We start from the raw sequence: 24,544 nt of genomic DNA, 5'->3' as shown, positions 1-24,544 counted from the left end.
GTGACCCTGCACATAGCAGGGGGGTGAAACTAGATGATCACTGTGGTCCTTGTCAACCCAGGCCATTCTGTGATTCATAAAAACACAGCAGCATGGGACTCCAGCTGTCCAAGTGGGAGCCTATGGAATCCATTCTCTGGCAGCACAGCTCCTGCTGACTACACCAAAGCTAGCTCCAGCACACGCTCAGTGCACATACAGCACAAACAGTTACCTGCACCAACGGGATCAAATCCACTTAGGGATTGGGAAGCATCTTTCCACTTCCTCCCAGTGAGTAACGACTCACTCAGCATTTAGGTCCAAAGGTTCTTCAACAAATAAATGGAAGCATGATGACTTTTATCAAAGAACTTTATTAAAAGGAAACAAAAATCATCATTTTCAGAAATAATAAAAATATAAAAACATTTTTATAAATACGAAATTAGCATTCTCTTAGAAATTTTATTCACAGCTTAGTTGTTGAGGCCAAAGTGGGCTTGTTTCCTTACAGCCATATGGAAGCTCTTGAGTTAGCTCACAGCTGAAAAATGTAGTTTTCCATAGGACATACTGTATGCTGAGTGATTGAATCTAGAAGAAATAAAAAGGCAGGATTGTTTGAGATCAAGTGCACAAGAAACAGATTGTAAAGCAGTAATGTATTTCAGAGCAATTTCTGATCTAAAACAGACAGAGAAAGACGGTAAAAGTAAATGCAGTCAGATGATAATAGTGCAAACACAATTTGCTTACGTTTAACAAAGGTGCAGCATTATTTACCTATCGGCTTTTTGTTGAGGTCACCTTTGAGTGAATTTACTGGCAGTTGGTGCTCGCAGCACAAGACCACAAACGTACTGGATTGTAACACTGAGGTGTCAGAGATAGGACAAAACTTCAGATTTGGCTTGATTTATTTGATTAAGATGACAATTTGTAGGGACAGGCTGTCATTGCTTTTATTATTCTATGATTATGTTACTGAGAAAGGGGCTAAATTTCAAGGACCTGTACCTGGTAAGGTATTATATAGAAACACTTATGTTTTACAAGTTCTGCAGATTCATCGTGTCAAATCCGTCTGCGTGGGCAGAATACAGCAATTATACAAAGCACATGTCAGAATGCAACAGAAATCTGAGAAATCTGTGAAAGGCACAAAGAATTCAGTCCTTTATCTGATGTGTGAGACTCCCTGCATGCACAGGGATACACTGTTTTTCAGCTCCCCCGATGGGCTCAGCTTGGCCCATCCAGCTCCATGCAGCTCATCGGCATATGTGCCTTTTAAAGTAATTCTGCCACGGAGCTTTCCCATTTCTAGTTTGTTCTAAATGAAGCAGTCACATACAAGATAAATTTGAAAATCTTTGGATTAAATTGTTTCTTGGTAGAATTACAATGGTGTTTAGCAGGATCATCATAAAGTAGTGTTAGTTTTAACAGAAAGTCCTCACCACGGAGACAGTCTTCCTGGAGCCTACTGGTAACAGTGCTTTCACTTCCTTCTCTCCAAAACCTCTGTTTAGTAAACTCTTTACAGCCAATTTTTGAATACATATTCCTGAATGTTTTATATGTGTTGAAGTATAGCGTATATGAAGGATAGTGCAGCCTGGTCTAGCATTAAATGGGGAGGTTGGTGGCCCTGCCTGTGGAGGGGGGTTGGAGATTCATGATCCTTGAGGTCCCTTCCAGCCTGGGCCATTCTGTGATTCTGTGATTCCATCTTACCTAAAATCCATTTTTCTGATAAACATTTTATTTCCTGGTACTTCTTTCCTGGGTATTTTCCTATGCAGATTTTTGCCTGACGTAGGGCCTTACATATTTTTCCTCCTGACAGCTCTATAAGCTCCATCAGCTTTTTGCAGGGTGGCTGGCTGGTGGGAGATACAAACATCACAGGCTGGTTTGAGAATAGACTCAGCTGGTAGTTTCCTGCTGATAGGTGACGCTGCAGCCTGCAGATCTGTATTTGAGGAAACAAAGAAATCAATAAAACCCGTGTTACTCAGAATAAAAACAATCCTTGTCTTAAATTCAAGAAATAAGAATTATGGTATACGAATATGAACTTTTCTGCCGTATCAGAAACTTTTGCTTAAACTATGCAATGAGCTAAAATGACCATATATGGTACACTTGATTGATATAATTCCAAAACCAGAGCTGAGACTCCTTACTTACAGCTCAGATGAATACCTGTAAGAGTTCTTAAAGGGCTTGGCAAAAATTACCTTTCACTAGAATCTTACATTTACAATGCTGGGCACCACACAGGCATATTAAAGTATATTCTAAATAATTATTGTCTTCCACCACACATACAAACCATGGGAGCCTTTATAACACTGTGCTGCTTTACTAACATATACAATTCAGAGATTACTCTATAATCTCTTTTTCCTTTCTGTGTTCCTGTATTAACTGTATTTTATCTCAGATAAATGAAGTGACGCAAACAAAACAGAACTCAAAGCAAATCACCAGTTTCATGTAAACGCTTCTGTCTCTGCAATAGCAAAAAAGAAAGTCTTCTGTGAATGCAGTACAGCCACTGACACCATCCAATGAAAACCTCTATCTATTTGGAGTAAATTTTCTCACTTTTACCTATCAGATAGAACAATGGCTCAGCAGTTAAACGATTTCCTTTAGTGACATTGTGCAGGAAAGAAAAGCTGTGCACAGAACGAGTGTACAACCCATGGTAATCAATACAAAATCTTCATGCTAAAATAAATGAAAAATCAAGTTTGAAATACTGAAAGTGAGATTGCCATTGCCCTGCCAAATGAATGAATCTGACATTTATGAGTGTGCATCTCATGTCAATATTCTGAAAATCTACAATGATCCACAAGTAAGATGAGAACAAAAGTAAAGGTTTCAGGTCGTGTGATGCTTGGAATATTTTCATACAGATGATCAATGTGAGCATCTTACATAGCAATAAGGACACTGTGTATATATTTGGCTTACATGAGATGGCTGAATATGAAACTGCAGTCAGTGAAGAGGTGTAACTGGTAGCTGAAAGAATTACTTGTTGAGAGGATTCCTTTCTCCAGCCCTGGCACGAATGTGCTGTGAAACCACAGGCACTTGAGATTTTAATGCAGCAGTACATGTGCTTCACGGATGTGCAGCCAAATAAGAGTCTTCACGTGGTTAGCAAAGGCTTTAAAGCTGAATAGTTCCATGGAGTCTTCACTGAGCCTTAGAACAAGGTCAAGATGCATTGCTTTAGCACTTACGACCAACTATGCAGGTGAAGCATTAGAGAAGCATGAAGCCCACGCCAGCATACGAGTTTTCAGCTCACATTTCCATGCCACTGTCCTCTGTGCTGTTCTTGGACAGGTCAGTACAAGTCTTAATTCTGAGCTCTCCTCCATCAGTACAGAATCCAGATTTTCTGTTATTGTTAATTCCTTGGCTGCTCTCTTCAGAATAAAACTAAGCTGATTCTTTGCTTTCTGAATTCAGCAAGTTACAAAGACAGCAACTGCTATTGACAAACCAGGCCAAAAAAGCCCAACCCTTGAGAACAATAAAAAAAATAGCCTTTATTTTCTTCTCTTTTGTGAATTCAGATTTACGAGTGACATGGCACATAATTTTGTCTCATGGAAGTCAGAACAGCCTCTAAATAATTTTGTTGAGCTCAGCATCAAAGCAGAGTTCCATTGTTTGGAAGACCCACGCTCAGTTCAGAGTTAACTCTTGGCCAGATAAATGATACGTGGGGCAGAGAGCTCTTCATCACTCGAATAGCGAGCAGGTCTGATTGCAATTCCTGTACATATGTTGGCATGTAATACTTCACACATGTGCAGAAGATCTGATTTTGAACTTTGCATGTACCACTTATCTCCTTCTGAGCAGAAAACATCTACCTGCCGGGCATCTTGAAGTCATGAAATACAAAAGTCAGGCACTATACACTTGTAGCATATGCTATCAAGTTTGTGAGTCTGGGGCCACAATCTGTGTCTTGAAATGAGACTTCTCAGAGATGTAAAACACTTTGCAATCTCTGAGCAGTGCCCACAGGGCAGTATGTCATGACTTTGATATTACTGGGACTGCAATTACTCAATTGTGTCAATAAGGAAAAACCCATGCAGTCCTGAAATTAGCAAACTGCTTGTGGCAAGCATGGTCGTAGAATTAAAGAATGAACTATCATCTAGTGAAAAACAGCAGGCCCTGCACATCAATCTCAGAAGAGCCTCATGATGGGTACAGTGCCATCTTAGCTGGTAAGACACACAGAAGATCTCTGAAGTTGTTTATTTGGACAAACCAGCAGCAAGGGATAGAAGAAAGACAACTGCCAAGAGTCTTCAGTGTTTGTTTACGCAACGCAAATCAGATTTAATTCATGGAGACAGATGTTACACTATTTTTGTCAGTCTGGAACACTACGGTTTTAAAGCTGAAAATGGTTAGTTATGATAAGCTGTTATCTTGAAAATGCAACAGGTCTTGTTTTAGACAGAAGTCAAAATATAACTTGCAGTCCTGCTATTTCCCATACTTAATGGAGTATGATTTAAAAGGGCTAATTGTATTCCCACTTCCACAAACGTTTTCCCTGAAAGCATTTATTTGCTGCCACCACAGTGAAAGCTAACACGTATGGTAGGTCTTCACACAGGGAGGACTTCTGGATTAAATTAATAATAGATTTAAATACACAGCAAATCATCAAATCAGGAAATCCAAATTTTGCACTCCCGGTAACACTTGTCTCACCACACGCTCACAATGCGGTTACTGGACGCTAAGGAACCCTGGACGGTGAGATGCTGACACGATATAAAGATGACTTTCTTGAACTCCCACTACAGTTCCAGCTGTGTGTTACCAATCCACTTTGTAAGAGGATGAGCTAGGAACACATACAACTCTGAAATAGCTAAAGGAAGCTTTGGCATAGAACTTGACATTTATTTTTCCTCTGTCTGAATCTCCACTTTGGATGTGCTCAAGCACACTGTCTCCTCACACACATTTTCCGTCGGGGGAAATGCAGCAGCATCATGTTCAGTGCTTTTGGGCTATACTGAAAGTTTTGCTTTGCATTCTGCCCCACGAACCTGAAAGAAACACGGCAGAGGCAGAGCTGGCCATACCAGGCTGGGCTGTGGGGTTAAATGGCCCAATCAGCGCTGAATTGACTCAGCTGCCTCTGCAACATCAAAGGGTTCACAGCACTCCAGGAGTGTTCCCTGTTCTTTGAAACCATACAGATTCTGGGTAAGTTGTGGGAAAAAAAATAAATAATTCTTCAGCTGAGACCGAGTCTGGGAAAACTTTAGGCTCTCCAAAGTGATTATTTCCATAAATCGTGGGTGTATTGGTTGGTAGTTACAGTTGTGTCAGTCAGGGAGCTCTGCTGCCTGCTATATCTCACAGTGACATCAATTTTCCCTTCCAAGTAGATTTATTAGCAGAGGGTTAAAAAAAAACTAAAATATCTCTTGAAAGCATCTATTTACTCTTTTTGCAATGATCCCAAGTGTTAACTTCATTCTGTCTCACAACACAACGATGCCTGTTATATTGTACGCACTTCTCAAAAATGTACCATTAATGCATGCTTGTTGAACTTACAGTTTGAAAGGAAAAATCAATCTTGACAGAAACAAAATTCACCGAGAAAATATGATAAATAAATAGAACTCCTTGCTCTAAAAAAGAAATGCATTTCATCAGCTATCCTCCTTCCTGTGGCTGGTTTTCAATCCCCACAGACTAAAAGAGCGCGCATTAATATATGCATCACCTTTGTAACGTTGCCTAGAATTTGCTACATGGGATGCAGAACCACCAACCCCCATAAAAGTCCAAGGATGTGAGCTTTGTGTGAGGCTCAGGAAATGGCCTCACAGCCACGCAGGCATTACCTGTTTGTTAAATGAGGACCTGAATCACAGCAGCAAGAGGAGAAGAGCAGAGGAGAGCAAGAGGGGGGAAATATCTGATTGCATGCTTGCTTTTACTGTGTGAAATGCTGAAACAAATGGAGTTACATCTGATTTGTGTTTTTGCAAGACAACAATCTGTTTCTCATCCATCCAATCTCTTATTTTTCTTTTAATTTTATGTGAAAAATTTCAGCCTAAGAACAAGAATGGATGGCACAGAGTTCATCAAGTGAATCGTGTCATAACTTCAAGGTTTTAAGAAAATATTCAATTGGATGAGAGTTAAAAGAAAAACCAAACCAACATGTTCACACGTTGATTTAGGATACATATAAGAAAGGTAAAAATAATAATTGATTTTCAGCAATTATTTTTACTTCATGAGCCATGTATGTCACTCTCCTAAGCTACATCTCTGAATGGATTCCTGAATGACTGCAAGAGAAAATGCAAGAAAATGAATTTTCCTGGATGTACTTGGACATTTTTCAGCAATTAAACTGCTAATGTCCTATGAACAGCACACAATTTGTGGTGTACTTTCAGAGCACAGCACGTGGATAAATTTCCAGTCTAAAATGCCATCAGAATAACAATACTTCACAAAAGCTAAATGGAGTGTATCCTTCTGAATTATTGCAATTAGTAGAAATTGCATCTGTAGGTTAGAATCCAAAATGTGAAGTTCCAGCTTCAAAAATATGTAGAATTGTACTTGTGCATGCATTACACAATAAACCTAAGTGCTGTGGTAAATCCTTATTCTTAATTTCTGCTATTCAACAGAGATGAATAAATCTGCAATAAATAAATAAATACATACATACTGGCTAATGTGACTTACAAAAATAATAAATAGGTTTTATCAAATGCAAGCAGCAGAGGACAAAGTTGCAGACATGAAGACTGTAGATTTTATAACTTGCAGCCGAGGAGCAAGTATGATTTCATTGGAAGCTGATAAATGACACAGTCCCACAAATGGAATGATCTGACCACCGGCCACACAACTCCACAACTACTAAATGCCCTAAAAACATAAAACTGATAAAACCCCCAGCCTTTACAGCTTGATAATCTACAGGTTTAATAAAAGAGGTACTGAAATTGGTATGCCTGCTTCATACAGTTGGTAGATATTGCCAGGGAAATCTCGAGCTCAAATATCTTAGTATTCATATTATTTTGGTACAGGGAAATACGCAGCTGGGTAACGTTCATGATTCCAGTTACTGTTGTTCTGTGCCAAGCTCCTGGGAAGGACACACTCGCAGCTACCAGTCTGCTAGGAAAATTTACTCTTGCATGGTTACGTGCATTTTCAGACAGTCTGTCATTTTGTAAAACGTTCAAAGAAAAACATATGTGGAAGTCCCATGTACATGTAAAGATCAAGGGCTCACACACATCCACCAAAGCGAAGCATCAGCCTGCTTCTGATAAAGGGCAGCACGTCGCTGTGCGCACATTTCTGAAAGTCCGCTTATCCTGCAGGGAGGAATGTGCAGAATCTGCAGGACCTCACCAGGAGCGAGGAAGTTTGTGTTAACAATGCACGAGCTCTCCTGCAGGACGAAGAAGAAATGCTCTGTTTCATCTTTCCAAATATCAGGACTGTAAGAATAGAAGTCACTGTCCAAACAGCAACTGTGTTTTTCTAGGAAGAACGGGTGGCATACAGTGTCTACTTCAGAGCTGAGCATTTTAGTTTGATTTCTTTGTGGTTTATTTTAGCAGTCTGCTGCTTTTTCTTTCTTTTTTTTTTTTTTTCCCAACACAATGACAGATTTAAAATTAAAATAATATTCATTACAATCTGTAATTAAAATGTGCATTGAAATGCTGTATGAGATAAATAAGTTGGTGCTCTCCAGTATAAAAGCATGTTCAGAGCTGGAAACAACTTCATTCAGCAAGCTGCTCCACACAGAAATTGCCCTTGTAGGCTCTGAAGAATTGTGGATTTTATATCTATACTTATTGAACACTGCATGGATGCCAGACCCTGGCTGGACCAAGCCACACCATCACCTCACTACCTCAACAGCACCAATAACCTCATTCCACAAATGGGCACAAAACACATTTATTGTTGATACAGATGCTTTTCAAGCTCAACTTGCAACATTCATGCAAATCATTTACAAACACTGCATGCTTATTTTTCAACCTTTATTGAAATACCCCTTTTCCCACTGGATATCTTTTCGGTATCTTTTGGCTAAAACAGAAGATCTCTTTCTGACAAATAAGAGAACGCAGTCCTTCACACAGACAGAAGCACCCCAACACACACACGCAGCCTGACAGCGGTGCACAGCAAGCTGTTGGTGCATTCTTGCTCAGTAGAGACCCGTGCACTGTGCCCGGAGCCAGGAACAGAGGGAGAAAGTTATGAAAGATAGGGTGGAAAAATTGCTCCAGGAAAAAACCGAAACTTTCTATGTCAGCTCTTAAAAAATAAAAAGGAAAGTAAAAGAAAGATAAATGACATACTGCAAAGACCCACATTATCTGGAAACTTCTTCAAAACAGTTTCTTCCCCTCCTCTGCACAGTCCTTCGTTTAAGTGTTTCCTGGCCAAGACGAGGGTGGAGGGAAGAAAGCTCGAAACCAGACAACTTAGCTAATAGTGTTTCTTTCCACTATGTGTTGGCAGACAACCTTGCTTCTCTCGAATCCCATAGACTGATAAGAAAAGTTAATTTCACCAATTTGTTTTCTGAGAGACAGAGTCTCAGCGGGAATGCTGCATAAAAACGTTTGGCAAATAACTCTACTGTTTGGCGGACATTCAAAATTATACTGGAAGATGTTTTGAACCATTTTTTCCGGCAGAGAAAATTTTTGCAGGAAAAAAGATAACAAATTCACTTATTTTTAGTTTAATTTCCTTGTTTTCCAAAGCTAGGACTATTTTTAAATACCAGGTAATATCAACACTATCAGCTATAGATTAGTAAAAACAAATTAGGTTGAAACAATAAGTTTTTCCCCTTCTGAGGATGGCTTCAAATGAAAGAGCTGTATTTCCAACACAAATCACTTAAAAACAGCTTTGTATGATTGTAATATTTGCCCATTTTGCTGCATCTGTAACTTTTCTGAACTAAATACATTTGCACTCGGTTTCAACACAAAGAAACTCTGTGAAATTTAAGAATACTTTCATTACCAATTCGCTTGAGAAAGTGGGATTTTACTGGATCGTAAAACAGTCACAGCTTTTTTCAAAATTCTGCAAATAATTGCCAATTATAATTGGGTTCTTTTTTCCTCACTCAAACACTGTGCCACGTGTCCCTCAGAAAAGGAGTTTGCCGGCGGTGACCCCATGCCATGCACCATTGGCATACCACTAAGTGACATATACTACAGTGACAAGCCCCAGGAATCACATCAAAATTAAAGACAGAAATTCTCAGCCTCTGTGCACCATACAGTCCAGTGCTTATCTTCTCTTACAGGCAGAAAAGTTTTCCTAACAATGCAACCTAAATTGCCTTTGCTGCATTTTGAGCCCGTTACTTCTTGTCCTAATGCCAACGGACATGGAGAACAATTTATTCTCTTCCTATTTGCAACAACCTTTTAAATACTTGAAGACTGCTATCGTGTCTCCCTTCAGTCTTCTCTTCCCTAGACTAAACAAACACAGTTCTTTCAGTCTTTGCTCACAGGTCATATTTTCTAGACCTGTGATCACTTTGTTATGCTCCCCTGGATGCTCTCCACACCCTTCTTGAAGTGCCGTGCCCAAAGTTGAACACCAGGCTCCAGTGCAGGCTCCACACTGCTGAGTGCAGTGCAGGCTATACGTGTGTTTTGCATAGCGCATCCCTGCTAACACAGCCTAGTAAGCCTGCTCCTTTGATTGGGGTATGACATAGGTGACATCTGTTTCAGATCCTCTCACTTATTTGCTCATTTGGCAGCAATATTCCATTTTCAATCTCATTCTATTTTTCCTCCTGCTTTGCACATGTCCTTGCTGAACTCCATCATGCCTATTTCTGATCATTTCTTATATCTCTTTAGGTTATTTTAATCCCAATCTTATCCTTATGAACATGATTAATGCCCATGACCTCAATGATACTATTGTCTGTGCGGAATTAGGAATCAGTAGAAGTCTGTGCATGCCTGGGAACTTCAGTTGCTGTTTAAGAGGGTGGATAGTGATAGAGCAGGGAGGAATGGTCTTAAACTGAGACAGGGGAGATTTAGGGTAGATATTAGGAGGAAGATTTTCACACAGAGGGTGGTGATGCACTGGAACAGGTTGCCCAAGGAGGCTGTGGATGCCCCATCCCTGGAGGCATTCAAGGCCAGGCTGGATGTGGCTCTGGGCAACCTGGTCTGGTGGTTGGTGACCCTACACATAGCAGGGGGTTGAAACTAAATAATCATTGTGGTCCTTTTCAATCCAGGCCATTCTATGAGTCTATGATTCAATATGCAAACAATATAACAAAAAGGGATTTTCTGCACTACTTACTTGCTCTGGAAAGTCAACATGAATGACTACCTGAAGATCACCTTAACATTCAAATTGGCAAGTGGTAAAAGTTCTACTAGACTGCAATTGGAATTGTAGGGTAAATAGCAACAGTTTCATAGCAACTTGAAATTTTTCCCTCAAATACATATTTTAATTTGCAATACTGACATGAACAAAGCTCTCTCTGATAAATTGGGGATCACAACTTACAGAATCTACAGTTTTACCACTCTAGGTCATCATTAATCAGATTTTCCTGCCTGGTAATTTAGAAAAATCCTAGAAAACAAACGAAGGATAGGACAGTGGTTAATTTAATACCATAACTGACAAGTGTGCTGGTGTGGTGGTCTCATCTCTTGCATGACAAAGACCTGACTGGAGCATGCACATCACCTGTGTGGAGATCTGCAGTGAGTCATGTTGAATCTACCATTTTTCATCTGGCACTATTGGCATGACTCCAATAACTCACTGCAAATTCATACATCTCCAAGTGGAAAAGAAGTAAATTAAAAACTTCTCTTAACTCAGACAGCTGTCAAGTGAACAAATGCAGTTGGGCCAATAAACAAACGGAGAAGATCTCAGCCTCTAAATAGTTTGTTTTAGACAAGTATTGGCAACTTTAAAAAGCAGGCACTACCTGGATGGGCCTGTTTTTCCTCACAATTGACAAAGATCTATTTTTGCTGGATTTATTCTCACGAGATCTTCATCAGGAAAGATACCAACATTCCTCATGGTTCAACTCAAGCTGGAAGAGCACTTTTGAAACACAGCCCTTGGTCATTCCTATTGACTCTACCTCTGGTTCCTGTTGGGGAGCAGCTATTGAGCACAGATTGAATTCCTTTCTATTGAAACAGAATACGTGCACAAACATGTGCTTGGTTCAGGGGTCCAGACTGGACCTAGTCCAGACCCTTCAATATGGTGTGCAGGGTGCTCTCAGCACCACTCTGCACATCCGCTCTGCAGAACCATGCAGTATCTATCCCATATATATTATATGTATTTTTTATATATTAGCACCTATCGCATGAGACCAATACTTATCCTATTAATATACCATTAATTTCAGTGAAGAAACTCAAGGAATTCAGTATAATGAAATAAACAGCAAGTTTAATCACATGGGAGAGAAAAAATCTGCAATTACACAGGTTGAAATAATACATTTGAAGCTAATTGTACTTCAGTGTTCAGAACAGGTGTACTGAAACAGAAATTCCCTAAGACAGCATGTTTTCACTGCAATCAACTTGTTACTCCTTGTAGTCAAATGCTAGGTATAATTAAAATATTAGTCATGGAAGACTACTATTTGCATAAAATACACTAAAAATGATAAGCTCACTTTAACTACCTTAGACTTTTCAGATACTGAAACATTTTAGACAATCTAACTTTCTTTTTGATCAACACAGGATACTGCGCAGCATCATCTCCAAAGATTACATTTGTTTTGCTGACTTAGGGATGTGAGGCATCCTCCCTTTCGCCTTCGACAGTAAATGACACATCCAGTGCCGTCAGTAGATTTGCTGTACCTGGCAAAGTTCAGATGAATAACGCTGTGATAAACAAAAGGATTTATATTCCAATAATAACACAATCAGTGATCTTGCTGAAAGGAAAAGCCTGGCAAATGTGAAGGGTTATGCAGATGCTCCCAAAAGGCTTGTTCCCCAAACAGTTGTTTAAACCCACAATAAAATTACTCTGAACTTGAAACAAACAACAACAACAACAACCCCTCTTGTATTATCTTTCAGGTGTGAATACGTGAGCCCTTTTGCTCTCCTCAACAGACAACGGCTGAAGCAGAGTACGTTCTTCTTTCTACTCCTCAGTTTCAGCTGAATGCCACTGCAACGCTCGGCAGTAACTCAGCGTGTGCCAAACATGAATATTTTTAAGCGTCATTTGTGTTTTAAAGGCTACAGTAAGTGATGGGAACACAATCGTCTTGGGAATCTACAAATAACTTTAAAAAAGCTCATAAATCTGGCTTTCATGGTTTGCTTTTCAACAGCTTTATGAAATATATCAAAGCTTGAACAGTCAGTTCATCTTTGTTCAAATTTCTTAGGACTGACTTTTCTCAATCTTTTTCTTCATACGGTTCAATGAGACAAATAATACAGACTTGGCTTTAAAAAGACAGGCATCAGCAAATTACATATTAAATTTTTTTCTTGCTTTTTATTTATTTTTTCTTGAATTTTTTAATGCCAACAGAGAAGAACGGTACCACCTAAGTAGGGCAGCCTGAAGTATTCTCTCATTAACAGAAATATAAAATGGTTGTGTTCAGCACTCAATCTATAACAATAATAATAATCCATTACATAGCAGACATAATGAAAAAGCTGCATTTTTTTTCTTAAATTGTTTGACAAAGATGCTTGCTGATGAGCATAGCATTAACACTTAAATGTTGTGTTTAATTCTCTGTGTATAGAGTGAAACTCGTGCACTACAACAATTAGTAGTAGGGAATGGTTGGTTTTTAAAATAAAAAGCTTATACTATAACTAAAGCTATAACTGAAAGCTTAATTGAAATTACATCCATATTCAACAGAGAAAAACCCTTAAAACTGTCTGAGAACTACTGAAATAAACCCAAAGTAATGTCAAAGACATCACTTGGCATCACACAAATGGATGCAACTGCAATGGAATCCTGGCAGTTACAAAAAAAAAAAAAATTGGGCAACTCTCAGAAGCCCCTGAGAACCACAGTCAGCTCCATTACTGGGCTACAGCTTCCCTGATGAGTAGCAGTAATTGCTCCTCCATGGCAGCAATAATTGCTTGTGTGTAATACAGTCTCTTCTTCACCTAATTAAATCACAAGTTGGAAGATCCCACAGGAAGTGTGGAAAGCAAAGACAATTTACCCTCCAGCACTGAGTAAAAATGGAGCTACCAGTGCACACAACCCATTAAAAAGTGCTTAAATATTTATCTAGGTGCATTTCAGAAGGCAATTACTCAAGAAAAGAACTTCTTTGTACCAATTTCTTCATAGTTACTGAAGAAAGGACACTCTTAACATGTTCTGTTTGAAGATTCTTTTCATGAAAACGTGTTACATTTTAGCATGGCAATAAACATATGATTAACAAAGAAAGGACTTGTAAATATGTTTTGGCAGCAAGCTGTGATGGTCTTTTCTGCAGCTGAGGGATAATGACCTGTGCTGTGAACACAGAGTAATTTTTATGCTATGGAAGTTACTAGGGTATAGGCACGCTACCAAGCACTAAGATTATTTTCTTTGTACACAGAGATCTGCTTCTGTTTACTGCAGATGTAATTATTATTAATTCTTTCAGAGATGTTTTTATAACTTCCTTACTCAATTTCTTGTTGTTTTATATTTGAGGTTGCCAGCAATGACATGGTTAAAAACAGAGAATGAGCCAGACTTATTATAGTCTTGGACTTACAGTGACTTTTAAAGTAGCTGGGCAAAGTATCTAAGGTCAGACTGCTGACCCTGTTCTTTCTGAGTTCCTTTCCTATATTCTTACTGTTCTTTGTCTCAGAACAAGGCAGGACAGACAGACTACTACTTTTTAGCTTATCTAGATTTTATCTGAGGTGTTAAAGGCAAAAAGCCTTTTCAAGAGGTTTTCACTGCACAACCAAGCAGTTGTAATTCAAAGACAAAAGAATACCAAACAAGTACTGTATATAAACTGAGCAGCTGCATCCCAGTCCACAACTCCCAGTGAAAACAGAATAAGGTGGGCATAACGCATATGTAGCTTAGTCCTGTCACAAACTGCTATGATGGTAGAAGGTTCATAAACACCCTGTAAACTCTCTGAATCATGTGTCTACTTTTATTCTAAAATTGTGTTTTAGGAGTTGACATGATAGTTTTAATGCTACCCATGGATTTTTTCATGAAAACAATATTATTGATGATGGTGGCAATGGTGATGAGGAGACGGTTGGACTAGATGATCTTGTAGGTCGTTTCCAACCTTGTGATTCTGTGATTCTATGAAAGCACTAATGCACTCATCCTAATCTTTTGGACCAGTACAGAGGGATCTACAAAGATATAATTGCTCAAGTCACTGATAGAGGAAAGAAGAATTCACACTGGAGTATTCTTGGTGTTTAGAAGGAATTCAATAAAATCTTTCTCATTCAAAGAAGACCAGTGACATACAGCATTCTGAAGGAGGGAGAAAGACACATTTTCTGCATAAAACATACACAAATTCCTAAGCACCTTTTAAAGATTTTGCAGCTAAACAAAACTACATGGTATCAGCATGATCTTATCTAATGGAAGAGGAGCTTATCAGGAGTAGTCAACATAGATTTACCAATGAGAAATCATACTTGACCAACCTGGCAACCTTCTATGGTGTCATGACTGGCTGGGTAGGTGAGGGGAAAGCAGCAGAGCAGAAGCTGTTGACTTTGGCAAAGCTTTTGACACTGTCTCCCATAACAACCTTGCAGTTAAGCTTAGGAAGTGTGAGATAGATGAGTGGACAACAAGGTTGACTGAGAACCGTCTGACTGGCAAAGCTCAGAGGGTTGCAATCAGCTGCACAGAGTCTGGTTAAAGGCCTGTGACTAGTGGTGCTCCCCAGCAGTCAGTACTGCATCTGTTCTTGTTTAACATCTTCAGTCTGATCTGGATGAATGGATAGAGTGCACACTGCCCTCCCTTCCCCCTTTCTCTGCTCTGGTGAGGCCACACCTGGAGTACTGTGTCCAGTTCTGGGCTCCTCAGTTCAAGAAAGAAAAAGATCTCCTAGAAAGAGCCCAGCAGAGAGCTACAAAGATGACTGGGGCCCTGGAACATCTCCGTTATGAGGAAAGTCTGAGGGACCTGGGACTCTTCAGCCTGTAGAAGAGAAGACTGAGAGATGACCTTGTGAATGCTTATAAAAATCTAAGGGGTGGGTGTCAAGTGGGCCAGGTTCTTATTAGTGGTGCCCAGTAACAGGACAGGGGGCAAAGGGCACAAACTGGAAGTTCCATAAAAACAAGGGGAAAAACTTCTTTACTTTGAGGGTTACAGAGCCCTGGAGAATTCCGCCCAGGGGGGGTTGTGTGTGAAAACTCCTTCTCTGAAGATATTCAAAATCTACCTGGACACTTTCCTGTGCAACCTACTGTAGGGGGTTGGACTAAATGGTCTCCAGAGGTCCCTTCCAAGCCCTGTGATTCTGTGATACTGGACTTATTATAAACAAACATGGCAATTAAAATTAAAAATCCCATACTAAATTTCAAACAGTAGTTTTATCAATTATTATCTTACCGCTAATGATTACTTGTACAACTTGCTGCAAAGCTGAAATCATGTACGAGATGACAAGGAGAAAAAACAGAGTATTCTGATTTTGCATTTTTTCATTTTCATTTACATTTTACATCTCTACGTTTTTTCATAAACGAAATACATCGGGTTTCTTATGCACATTAAAGCTGAATGTATTCCCTCAGACACTCTATTTGTGTCAGTGTTATGCTCACAAAGCGTGCACATCAGAGTGACAGCTAAAAAGTCACAGAGCTTTGCACATAATCTAAAACTAAATCTGTATGTAATTTCCTTCCTTTTGTTAATTGAAGATTAAAACTAAATCAAGGGGAAGCCTTCTATGAGACTACTTCCAACAACAGATGACTCAACTAGCACCTGAGAATTTGTTGTACTTGTGTGTACTGAGGTTTTGAACTTCCTGTTTCAATAAAATACCAAACAAGTTGTGTTTCCTTTACAAATAAGCTATTACATCAAGCCCTGTTCCTATAATTTCAGTTTTTGTCTGCATTCCAACATTTTCTTTGGCAAATGTAGAAACATTCTAATTAAAGAGAAGAGAAAAACAAGCAACATTCATCATGGTAAGAATGAATGTTCAAGAGAACATCCTTACTGGTTACTTCTTTCATTCAATTTAATTTGGCTTCTGAAATACACTTAATTACAGCATGCAGTTGTGTGAGATGAAACCCAGTTAACAGGTTTTTTACTAATAGTGTGTTATCAAGGCTATCCAAGGTAATAGCCAATTCCCCTAATGCCATACAAACGTAACACCATCTATGTGAAGTGACTGAAAAACATTTTTAGAACACTAGAAAAAACTTGAAATATGCCTTTCTGTATGGCCAATCTCTCCTATCATCACAGCCTGATAGATCATTTAGCACATACTTTGAATTTTTTTTTTTCCAAAGAGAAAAAATCCTGTGTTTACCTCAGCATGATCTGTAGGATCAGAGCTATAAAAATCCTTTACAATGCTCTCTTTCCTCAATTACCAGTTTTTGCTAATGTTTAGATTACAGATCAAAGGTCTCTTTCTTGATTTGCAATTGCCACGAGAAAGACAACTTCCACAGGAAAAGTTAAAGAGCATACCTGCAAACACGACAAATTGTCTGGCTAAGTACAATATAGCCTACATAATGCAACATGCGTGTTTTCTATTCTAAATTGATTTAACCTTGGAACTGGAAGTGCTGACTCACCAAAACAGAAGTTCAAATTTTAAAAATGACATTATACCAGGAGATATATAATTAGACTCATTCCATTTTGGACAAATAAATTCACTGTTCCTAAAATGTGTTCATGTGCATCTTCATGAAGAGCACTGCCTCTTTTAGTAATAAAGCAGGTAAATTGCCAGGCAGATGCAGTAGGAGCAACAGTCACCCTGTGGAGTTGTGTGACAGACAAATCTGGAGTGCTGTAGAAAGAGCATGCCCTGTAAATGGTTGAACCCAGGAGAAGGTGATAAAGACTTCTGATAAGAGAATTAGCCCACACTACATCTCAAATATCTTCAAAGACAGCACGAGGCTAGAAATAGTCCAGTTAATCCTGAAAAAAAATCCTAAATTTGACAAATGATTTCATCAACCTCCAGAAAAGACAGAATGCTTCTCCTGCTTTGTCTGAATACAAGCCAATTAATCTTTTCCAGGTATCTCCTACGTGAGTAAGCAGCAACTTGTCCAATCCACATATCAAATAGAACAGCAGAACTACAGTGCTTTCAGAAAGCACATATTTTGTTTTATAAGCTTATGCTGAGTCACACTGAAAACTCAGTGGAATGGGACAAACAGCACTTTAGTTTATGCTGTTCTTTTATTTTTTCTTCTAAACCACAGCTGACCCAGCCATATAATTTCAAATTACAAAGTTTAGCACAAAACTTTTTTTCATCAACATACAGATGGTTGTTTACCTCCTTCATGTTGGACTAAACCCAAAATTCAAGACTACTCCTCAATAAAACATGAAGTGCTTGACCTTGCTTTGTGTTGAAACTGCAGCTCTTTTGGGCACTTGAAAATGATCTCCCATCACATAGGAATGTCTGAGGTTAGGCAAAACTATTTGGAAGACATCTAAAGTTTTTCAGATTTAACATGCTTGCAAGGTACCTCTTAAATTGACTCTTAAATGTTTATTTCCTTTGACTACAGGAAGCTGGTATTAACTAAAAATTTTACATGTTTCCCCTGGATTCTCCAAAACATTTTACTTTAAAAGGTACTAATTAACAGATACTCTTAAAACAGCCAACAAAATTCAGCCTCTTTCAGACTACCCATAAAAATCCCCTCCCTCAGGCAGGCACACTCCCCTTAAATGTCTCTTTTTACAGTAGCTTTAAAAATACTCATGCCGTGTAGCAATGCCTGGAATAAGGTCAGCCTGGAATCAGTTCCACAGGTAGAAGTCCCTTGTGTCAACTATTGCCAGTCTTCCACTCGAAATGAAGTTAATAATGCTTCAGGGGCCACAGATAAATTTGGTAGAACGGAACATGGAAAAAGTGTGACCTTCCAGACAGCTCAGAAAAAAAAAGATGGAAATAATCTTCCTTAGATCAAAAGGTTCTTGGGTCAGATGCTATCTTTTGTTTTGGATTTGTACAATGCATTGGGATCCAGAGTCCTGTTTTATGTACAGTAAAAAACAAAGAAGAAATTCTACCTTTCTAATTGTGAGGCCCTTTTTTTTTTTAAATTTATTACAGCCTCTGGGAACTTCTTCAGGCAATTATTTAGTAATAGTATTTGAAAAAATGAATTTTGATGATCTTTTAAATAGTTCTGATAAATAGGAAATAACTTCAATACACAAGACATAAATCATTGTAAGAAAAACACAACAGTAGAACTTCTTGTCTTTGGAAAAGCCTCCAAGGCCTATAACAGAATTTCATCAACATGTAATAAATCACTAAACAGTAAGAACAGAAGTATGTCTATATATACATACATGTACCCATAACCCTAGTAAATCAAAAACAATGCAAAATAAATCTTCTGAGGATAGAATTTATTTTCGCGACTATCTTATGATTAAATTTTATAGCAGATATAATTTTTTTTTCATGTGGTTGAAGCAAAGGTAAGAAAGTTAGGAATCAAAAGAATCTATTATGACTTTTATATCTTTGAAACTAAGACTAACAGGACTCGCATATATGGCCATTCATATATATTGGATTCATAAAGTATTTTCTTCATATTAGCTGGGAATTATTTTAATGTCAGTTTTTGGAGGACAGAACACATCATTTAAGATCACACTTTAGATATGTTTGTAAGAGTCTGAACAGGAGATGAAGAAGACTTTCTTTGCCATTTATTGCTGAATTTCGTTCAGAAAAAATAGCTTTTCAGGTCTGTAGGCCATGATCCCACACTGTAGAGACTGTCATGTGCTTCATTACCATAGACTTCTGAACATGAGTGGAATTGTAATCTCAGAATCACAGAATCACAGAATGGCCAGGTTGGAAGGGACCTCAAGGATCATGAATCTCCAACCCCCCTGCCACATGCAGGGCCACCAACCTCCACGTTTAATGCTAAACCAGGCTGCTCAGGGCCCCATCCAACCTGGCCTTGAACACCTCCAATGATGGGGCATCCACAACCTCTCTGGGCAGCCTGTTCCAGTACCTCACCACTCTCTGGGTAAAGAATTTCCCCCTGATGTCCGACCTAAATCTCCCCTCCCTCAACTTAAAACCATTTCCCCTCGTCCTGCACATATCTACCCTTTCAAAGAGCTGATTCCCCTCCTGTCTGTAGGCTCCCTTTAGGTACTGAAAGGCTGCAATGAGGTCACTCCATAGCCTTCTTTTCTCCAGGCTGATCAAGCCCAGCTCCCTCAGCCTGTCCTCACAGGGGAGGTGCTCCAGTCCCCTGATCATCCTAGTGGCCCTCCTCTGGACCCTCTCCAACAGCTCCCTGTCTTTTTTGTACTGCGGGCTCCACACTTGGACGCAGTGCTCCAGATGGGGCCTCCCAAGAGCAGAGTAGAGGGGGACAATCACCTCCCTGTCCCTGCTGGCCACCCCTCTTTTGATGGAGCCCAGGATACCATTTGCCCTCTGAGCCGCAAGAGCACACTGTTGGCTCATGTTAAGTTTTTCATCTATCAGGACCCCCAGGTCCTTCTCCACAGGGCTGCTCTCAAGGACTGCTACTTCCAGCCTGTATGAATGCCTGGGATTCCTCCAGCCCAAGTGCAGAACTTTGCACTTTGCCGTGTTGAACCTCATCAGGTTCACCCGGGCCCACCTTTCTAGCCTCTCGAGGTCCCTCTGTATAGCATCCCTTCCTTCAACCGTAATACATCTTTTTACTTAGGACTAAATGAAGAAACAGAGCAAGGAGTTTGTTAAAAATAAGGGAACTTTAACTAAACTACTAGGATTCTTTTTTGCTGGCACCACGGCATGACATGGTGCTTTAAGTGAGTCAGATTTATAACTACTTTTACTGCCTGGATATAGTGTACTACCATTATGATAAACAAAAACCACCAAGAGCATCTCAGCAGCTGTCTCCACTAAAACTGCTAGATGAGAGATTTTCCTTTTCAAACACAAAGACAGCTATAAATAGTCCCCTCCATGTTCCACCATACTGCGGCCTCTGCAGCACTTCTACTTAGAGCTATGATTAAATATGTTACTGTCAGTATTACAAGAGTGATTAAATGCCTCTGTGTCAGATTTCAGTGATAAGAGCACATAATTCAACACATTTTTCCTCTCATAAAACGACATTACTTGCTATACACATTTAACTGCTCTATGTAGAAGTAGTGCTTTCTAATTTCACCGTTTAAGTAAATGGAAAGTATTTTGGACTGATCATTTTGATCATTACACATAAACAATGCATATAAGCCTGATTTGTTGTTATGCAATGAAACATACATAAACAATTTCATCTACCATAACAAGTGTGGGGATCAAGTGAGACAAAGCAGGATTTCTGCAGCTTTATCTCTATAGCCCCCGTGGGGCTCCAGTGGTTTAAACAACAGAAGATTATTCATATGAAGGAGCCAAGAAGTTTTCTAGCATACATTCTCCCCCAGAAAGTTACTCTTTCACCTTGCTCTTATGAGAAAGATGGAACACTACTTCTTCTGTAACTGCCACCCTTACATCTAATATAGCTTCTATTCATGAAATGCTGAGCATAAATAAATACGCTCTTCACTGAAGGATAATATATTTAGACAGCAGAGATTGAAAACAACCATATCCTAGGCTTTAGGATAATATGCATTACTATCAGTTTACTGTAGAAAAAATATAAAAGCTAAAAGCTGATTATTATTAGTATCAAGCATTACTGCAAAGTGTACGTGACCATCCGCCAGCAAGCCTATAATGAATCATGCAGGCAAACACAATCACACTGTAACATCACCAGAAGAGAACAAATAGACAAAGGCACATAACCTTAACCAGGCTTTCGCTACCATGGAAAAAAGACCAAAATAAAACTTTTGTTTTTAAGCAATAAAACACTACTTCTCCAATCTCGATTTTCTAGAGGCGCAAGGTCATTGATCAGAAAATAACACAGAAGTAGAATATGATCAATTACAGCACAGCAGAAATCTATTCAAACTGTATCAATTGAGCAAGATAAACCTCAATTTCTTTCTGGCAGGGAACATTGGCTACAGAGAACACTGGGTTGAACTCTCCTCTTTGTAATACATCAATTCCAGCTTCCTCAGCTCAGATTTTGCTCGCTTTTCTGATGCACTGTTATCACACCTATTTCTCAAACAAGTTTATGGAAACACATCCTTGTATTTCTTCTCCTTTAAGGATCACATCATCTCACTCAGAACAAGCAAGCAAAGAAAACCTGCAGTTTTCATTTATGAAATGTATACTATGTTTATATGCAGAGAAAATCTGTATTGGAATCAGCCATCCTGTCAACACTTAGGGCCTTTGTTCAGCAAAACTTTCACATTAATCATTTTTCATTTCCACATTAGCTCAAATCAGTCAAACACAGAGAGGAAACTGGTGGCATGTACTAACACTGCAAGTAAAATAACCAGTAAGAGTTCCTGTGACCGAAGTGCAGCAGAACATCAGGATTCTATTACTGAGATCTGCAAGTTCATGGTGCCACAAGCAAGGACTGGAATATGGCCAAAAGAAATTACAGGCACTGATTTTTATCACAGAAGTTTAGGTATGTAGCCAAAACAGAGCTAGCTCTTTGTAGCACCTAGCTGATGTGTCACTAGCAAGTTGCTGCAGGACACCATCATGTGCTCACATACAGGTAGAGCAGCCAGGAAAGCCACACTGGTAGGTGGGCAGCATTCCCAAAGTGGGTTCCTGAGCAATCGTCAGATGCATAACAGGTTTCTGAACCTGCTTTATCCAATCTGTTTTTTATGAATAGGCAACATGTCTTAAAAAACATTGCTTGGATAAAATTGGCCTTTTGACTCAGAATGCCTTTGTAAACTAACATTTAAAGAACATGGTCCACAAAAAACTGATATGTCTTCCTCCTTCCAGTTCGAGCCAACTTCCCTAGTATGGAAGCAGGATGTACTTCAAGTTCTCATGTCTTCATTGGTAATAAAGGATAAAATTAGTGCCAGGCTCAACAATCTGTCTTTATTAAATAAAAATAGTAATTTGCATTCTCATCCTGAGCATATGAAAGTTCTTTTCTTTCTTGTCTATAGCAGTGAAACAAATGTATGTAGGGATTATTCTGAGTTATTCTGGATACGGTGCAGGCAGAATAACACGATATTAGACAGAGAAGCAGCATATGACTTGTGGAAGGCAATGGCCTGATAAAATGTTCCTTGAATTAGTATTTAAAGTGAGACCATGGCAGATGTAGTAACTCAACTTAATGAAAATACGAAAAATGAAGGTAAATGGTTTTCAGGATTCCTGATGATTGTGAATTGAACTGCTTGGAAAAAACTGCCTGTGCACCAGCTTGCACATTACAACATTTCTACTGACAGCCACTACAGTGAGTTTGACCAAGTGCTATTCACCTAAGCTTTCTTGTTAAACCTGTAACTACAGTAAATGTAAGTGTAGTTCATTTTGTACTCACGTAGGCAGGGCAACCAATTTTGGTTTAATCTGAAGTTTCAGAGATACTCAGTTGTCTTTGGAGTTAGCTGACAGAGGACTTACTTCTCACTAGGTACAACAAATGCCAATAAAGAGGGGCTGAATATGCACTATACGTATGAATAGACACACAGAAAAACACTCAAAACTAGAGATATATAAAATATTGTTGGCTTTTCCATCATCAATTTTAAATTTACATCTGTTTCAGTGAGAATTTCAGTGAGATTTACATTTCATGTATTGCTCTGCTTCTGTTCTCTGGTCTGGATCTCTGTTACACAATAAAGCCTGGAGTACTGAGTCCAGATCTGGAACCCTCAGTACAGGAGAGGCATGGCCCTTGCAAACTCATCCAGTTGAGGGTCACAAAAGTGATCCAAGGAATGAAACACCTCTCCTATGAGTACAGGCTGAGAGAGATGGGGCTGTTCAGCCTGGACAAGTCTGAAGTCTGGGGAGAGAAATATCTGAGACTGGGTCAAGGGAGACCTGATAGCAGCCTCTCAATATCTGAGGGAGGGCTGTAAGAAAGAAGAGGACAGACTCTTTAACAGGGTCTGTTATGACAGGACAAGGGAAAATGGTTTCAAACTAAAAGAGGGAAGATTTAGACTGGATATAATAAAGGCTTTTGCAATAAGGGTGGCAAGGCACTGGAACAGGTTGCCCAGAGAGGTGGTGGAAGCCCCGTCCCTGGAGACAGTCTAGCTCGGGTTGGACAGGGCTCTGAGCAACCTCATCTAACTGTGTCCCTGTTCATTACAGGGGGGTTGGACTACAGGACCTTTAATGGTCCTTTCCAACTCAAACAATTCTATAATTCTAAGATAAGAAAGCATTCTTCCTTTATTTCTGATCCTGAATATCTTCATTTCTGTTCATCTTTCATTCATTTCAGTAGTTTCAATCCTCCAGCTGTAATATGGCTCAATACTTATTATACCATCTACTGTCTAATTTCCTGGAAACAGATGTCTCATTCTGACATGGAAAATCCAGCAAAGATATGAGATTTATTGAATGAACTATTAATGAATTCATTAATATTGAGAAAATAATGAGTGAATCAAGTGCCATTTACTATAAAGTCTGGTTCTCATTTGGACCAGCCATGAAAACGAATATCTCAGCTAGTGGTAGAGGTGACACTCCCTGGACATAATGATGGTTGTTTAACTAGTCCAGTGAGTGCATGGGGAGAAATCTGTGTCTTTAAAAAAAACTTTTCACACAAATGGCTGAGGATTCACACATTCTGGCTTACTTTTAAAATGCAATTCTGTTTCAAATGAACAGAGTTCCTGGCCACGGTTCATGTCATTAACAGCTTTGAGAGCCTTGGGCCATCCTCTGTCTGCAGACACAAGGGTATCTGCAAATTACTGTAATGGAGACCAGACCCACACTGCCTACTTCAGCAGCTCCTGACCACGGTGCACACTACACACCTCAGGAAAAGCTTCTGACTGATACTAGAAAAGCCTTCTAAATTGGAGGCCCACAGTTTGCCCTCGAAGCAGCACCTTTTTCGCAGTCTTCAGGCTCTCTGTTTATTGAAACCTCTGTCTCACAAGCATGTGCTATTTCTGTTTATTGGATGTACAACAAACTGAAATTGTGCATCAGCAAGCTCAGGTAAGATGTGGGTGACTGCAGTTT

General features: G+C 39.3%; 1 protein-coding gene across 3 annotated transcripts in view; it reads right to left on the bottom strand.

Moving 5' to 3' along the window:
* Positions 1 to 427: 427 nt before the first annotated feature.
* MCPH1 (microcephalin 1) overlaps positions 428 to 24,544 on the bottom strand; it is a 122,785-nt gene continuing 98,668 nt past the window's right edge. For all 3 annotated transcript variants that reach the window (XM_048936968.1, XM_048936967.1, XM_048936969.1), the window contains exons 13-14: positions 1,720 to 1,957; positions 428 to 576 (exon numbers count right to left, since the gene is read on the bottom strand). In XM_048936968.1, the coding sequence (XP_048792925.1) occupies positions 521 to 576; positions 1,720 to 1,957 (294 nt within the window). In that variant the 3' untranslated portion in view covers positions 428 to 520. The remainder of the gene's footprint in view (positions 577 to 1,719; positions 1,958 to 24,544) is intronic.

Source organism: Lagopus muta, chromosome 2 (assembly GCF_023343835.1).
Source record: "Lagopus muta isolate bLagMut1 chromosome 2, bLagMut1 primary, whole genome shotgun sequence".
NCBI classification, from domain to species: domain Eukaryota; kingdom Metazoa; phylum Chordata; class Aves; order Galliformes; family Phasianidae; genus Lagopus; species Lagopus muta.
Note: the sequence above shows the minus strand (reverse complement) of the source record. Positions and strands in the feature narration are given on the sequence as shown.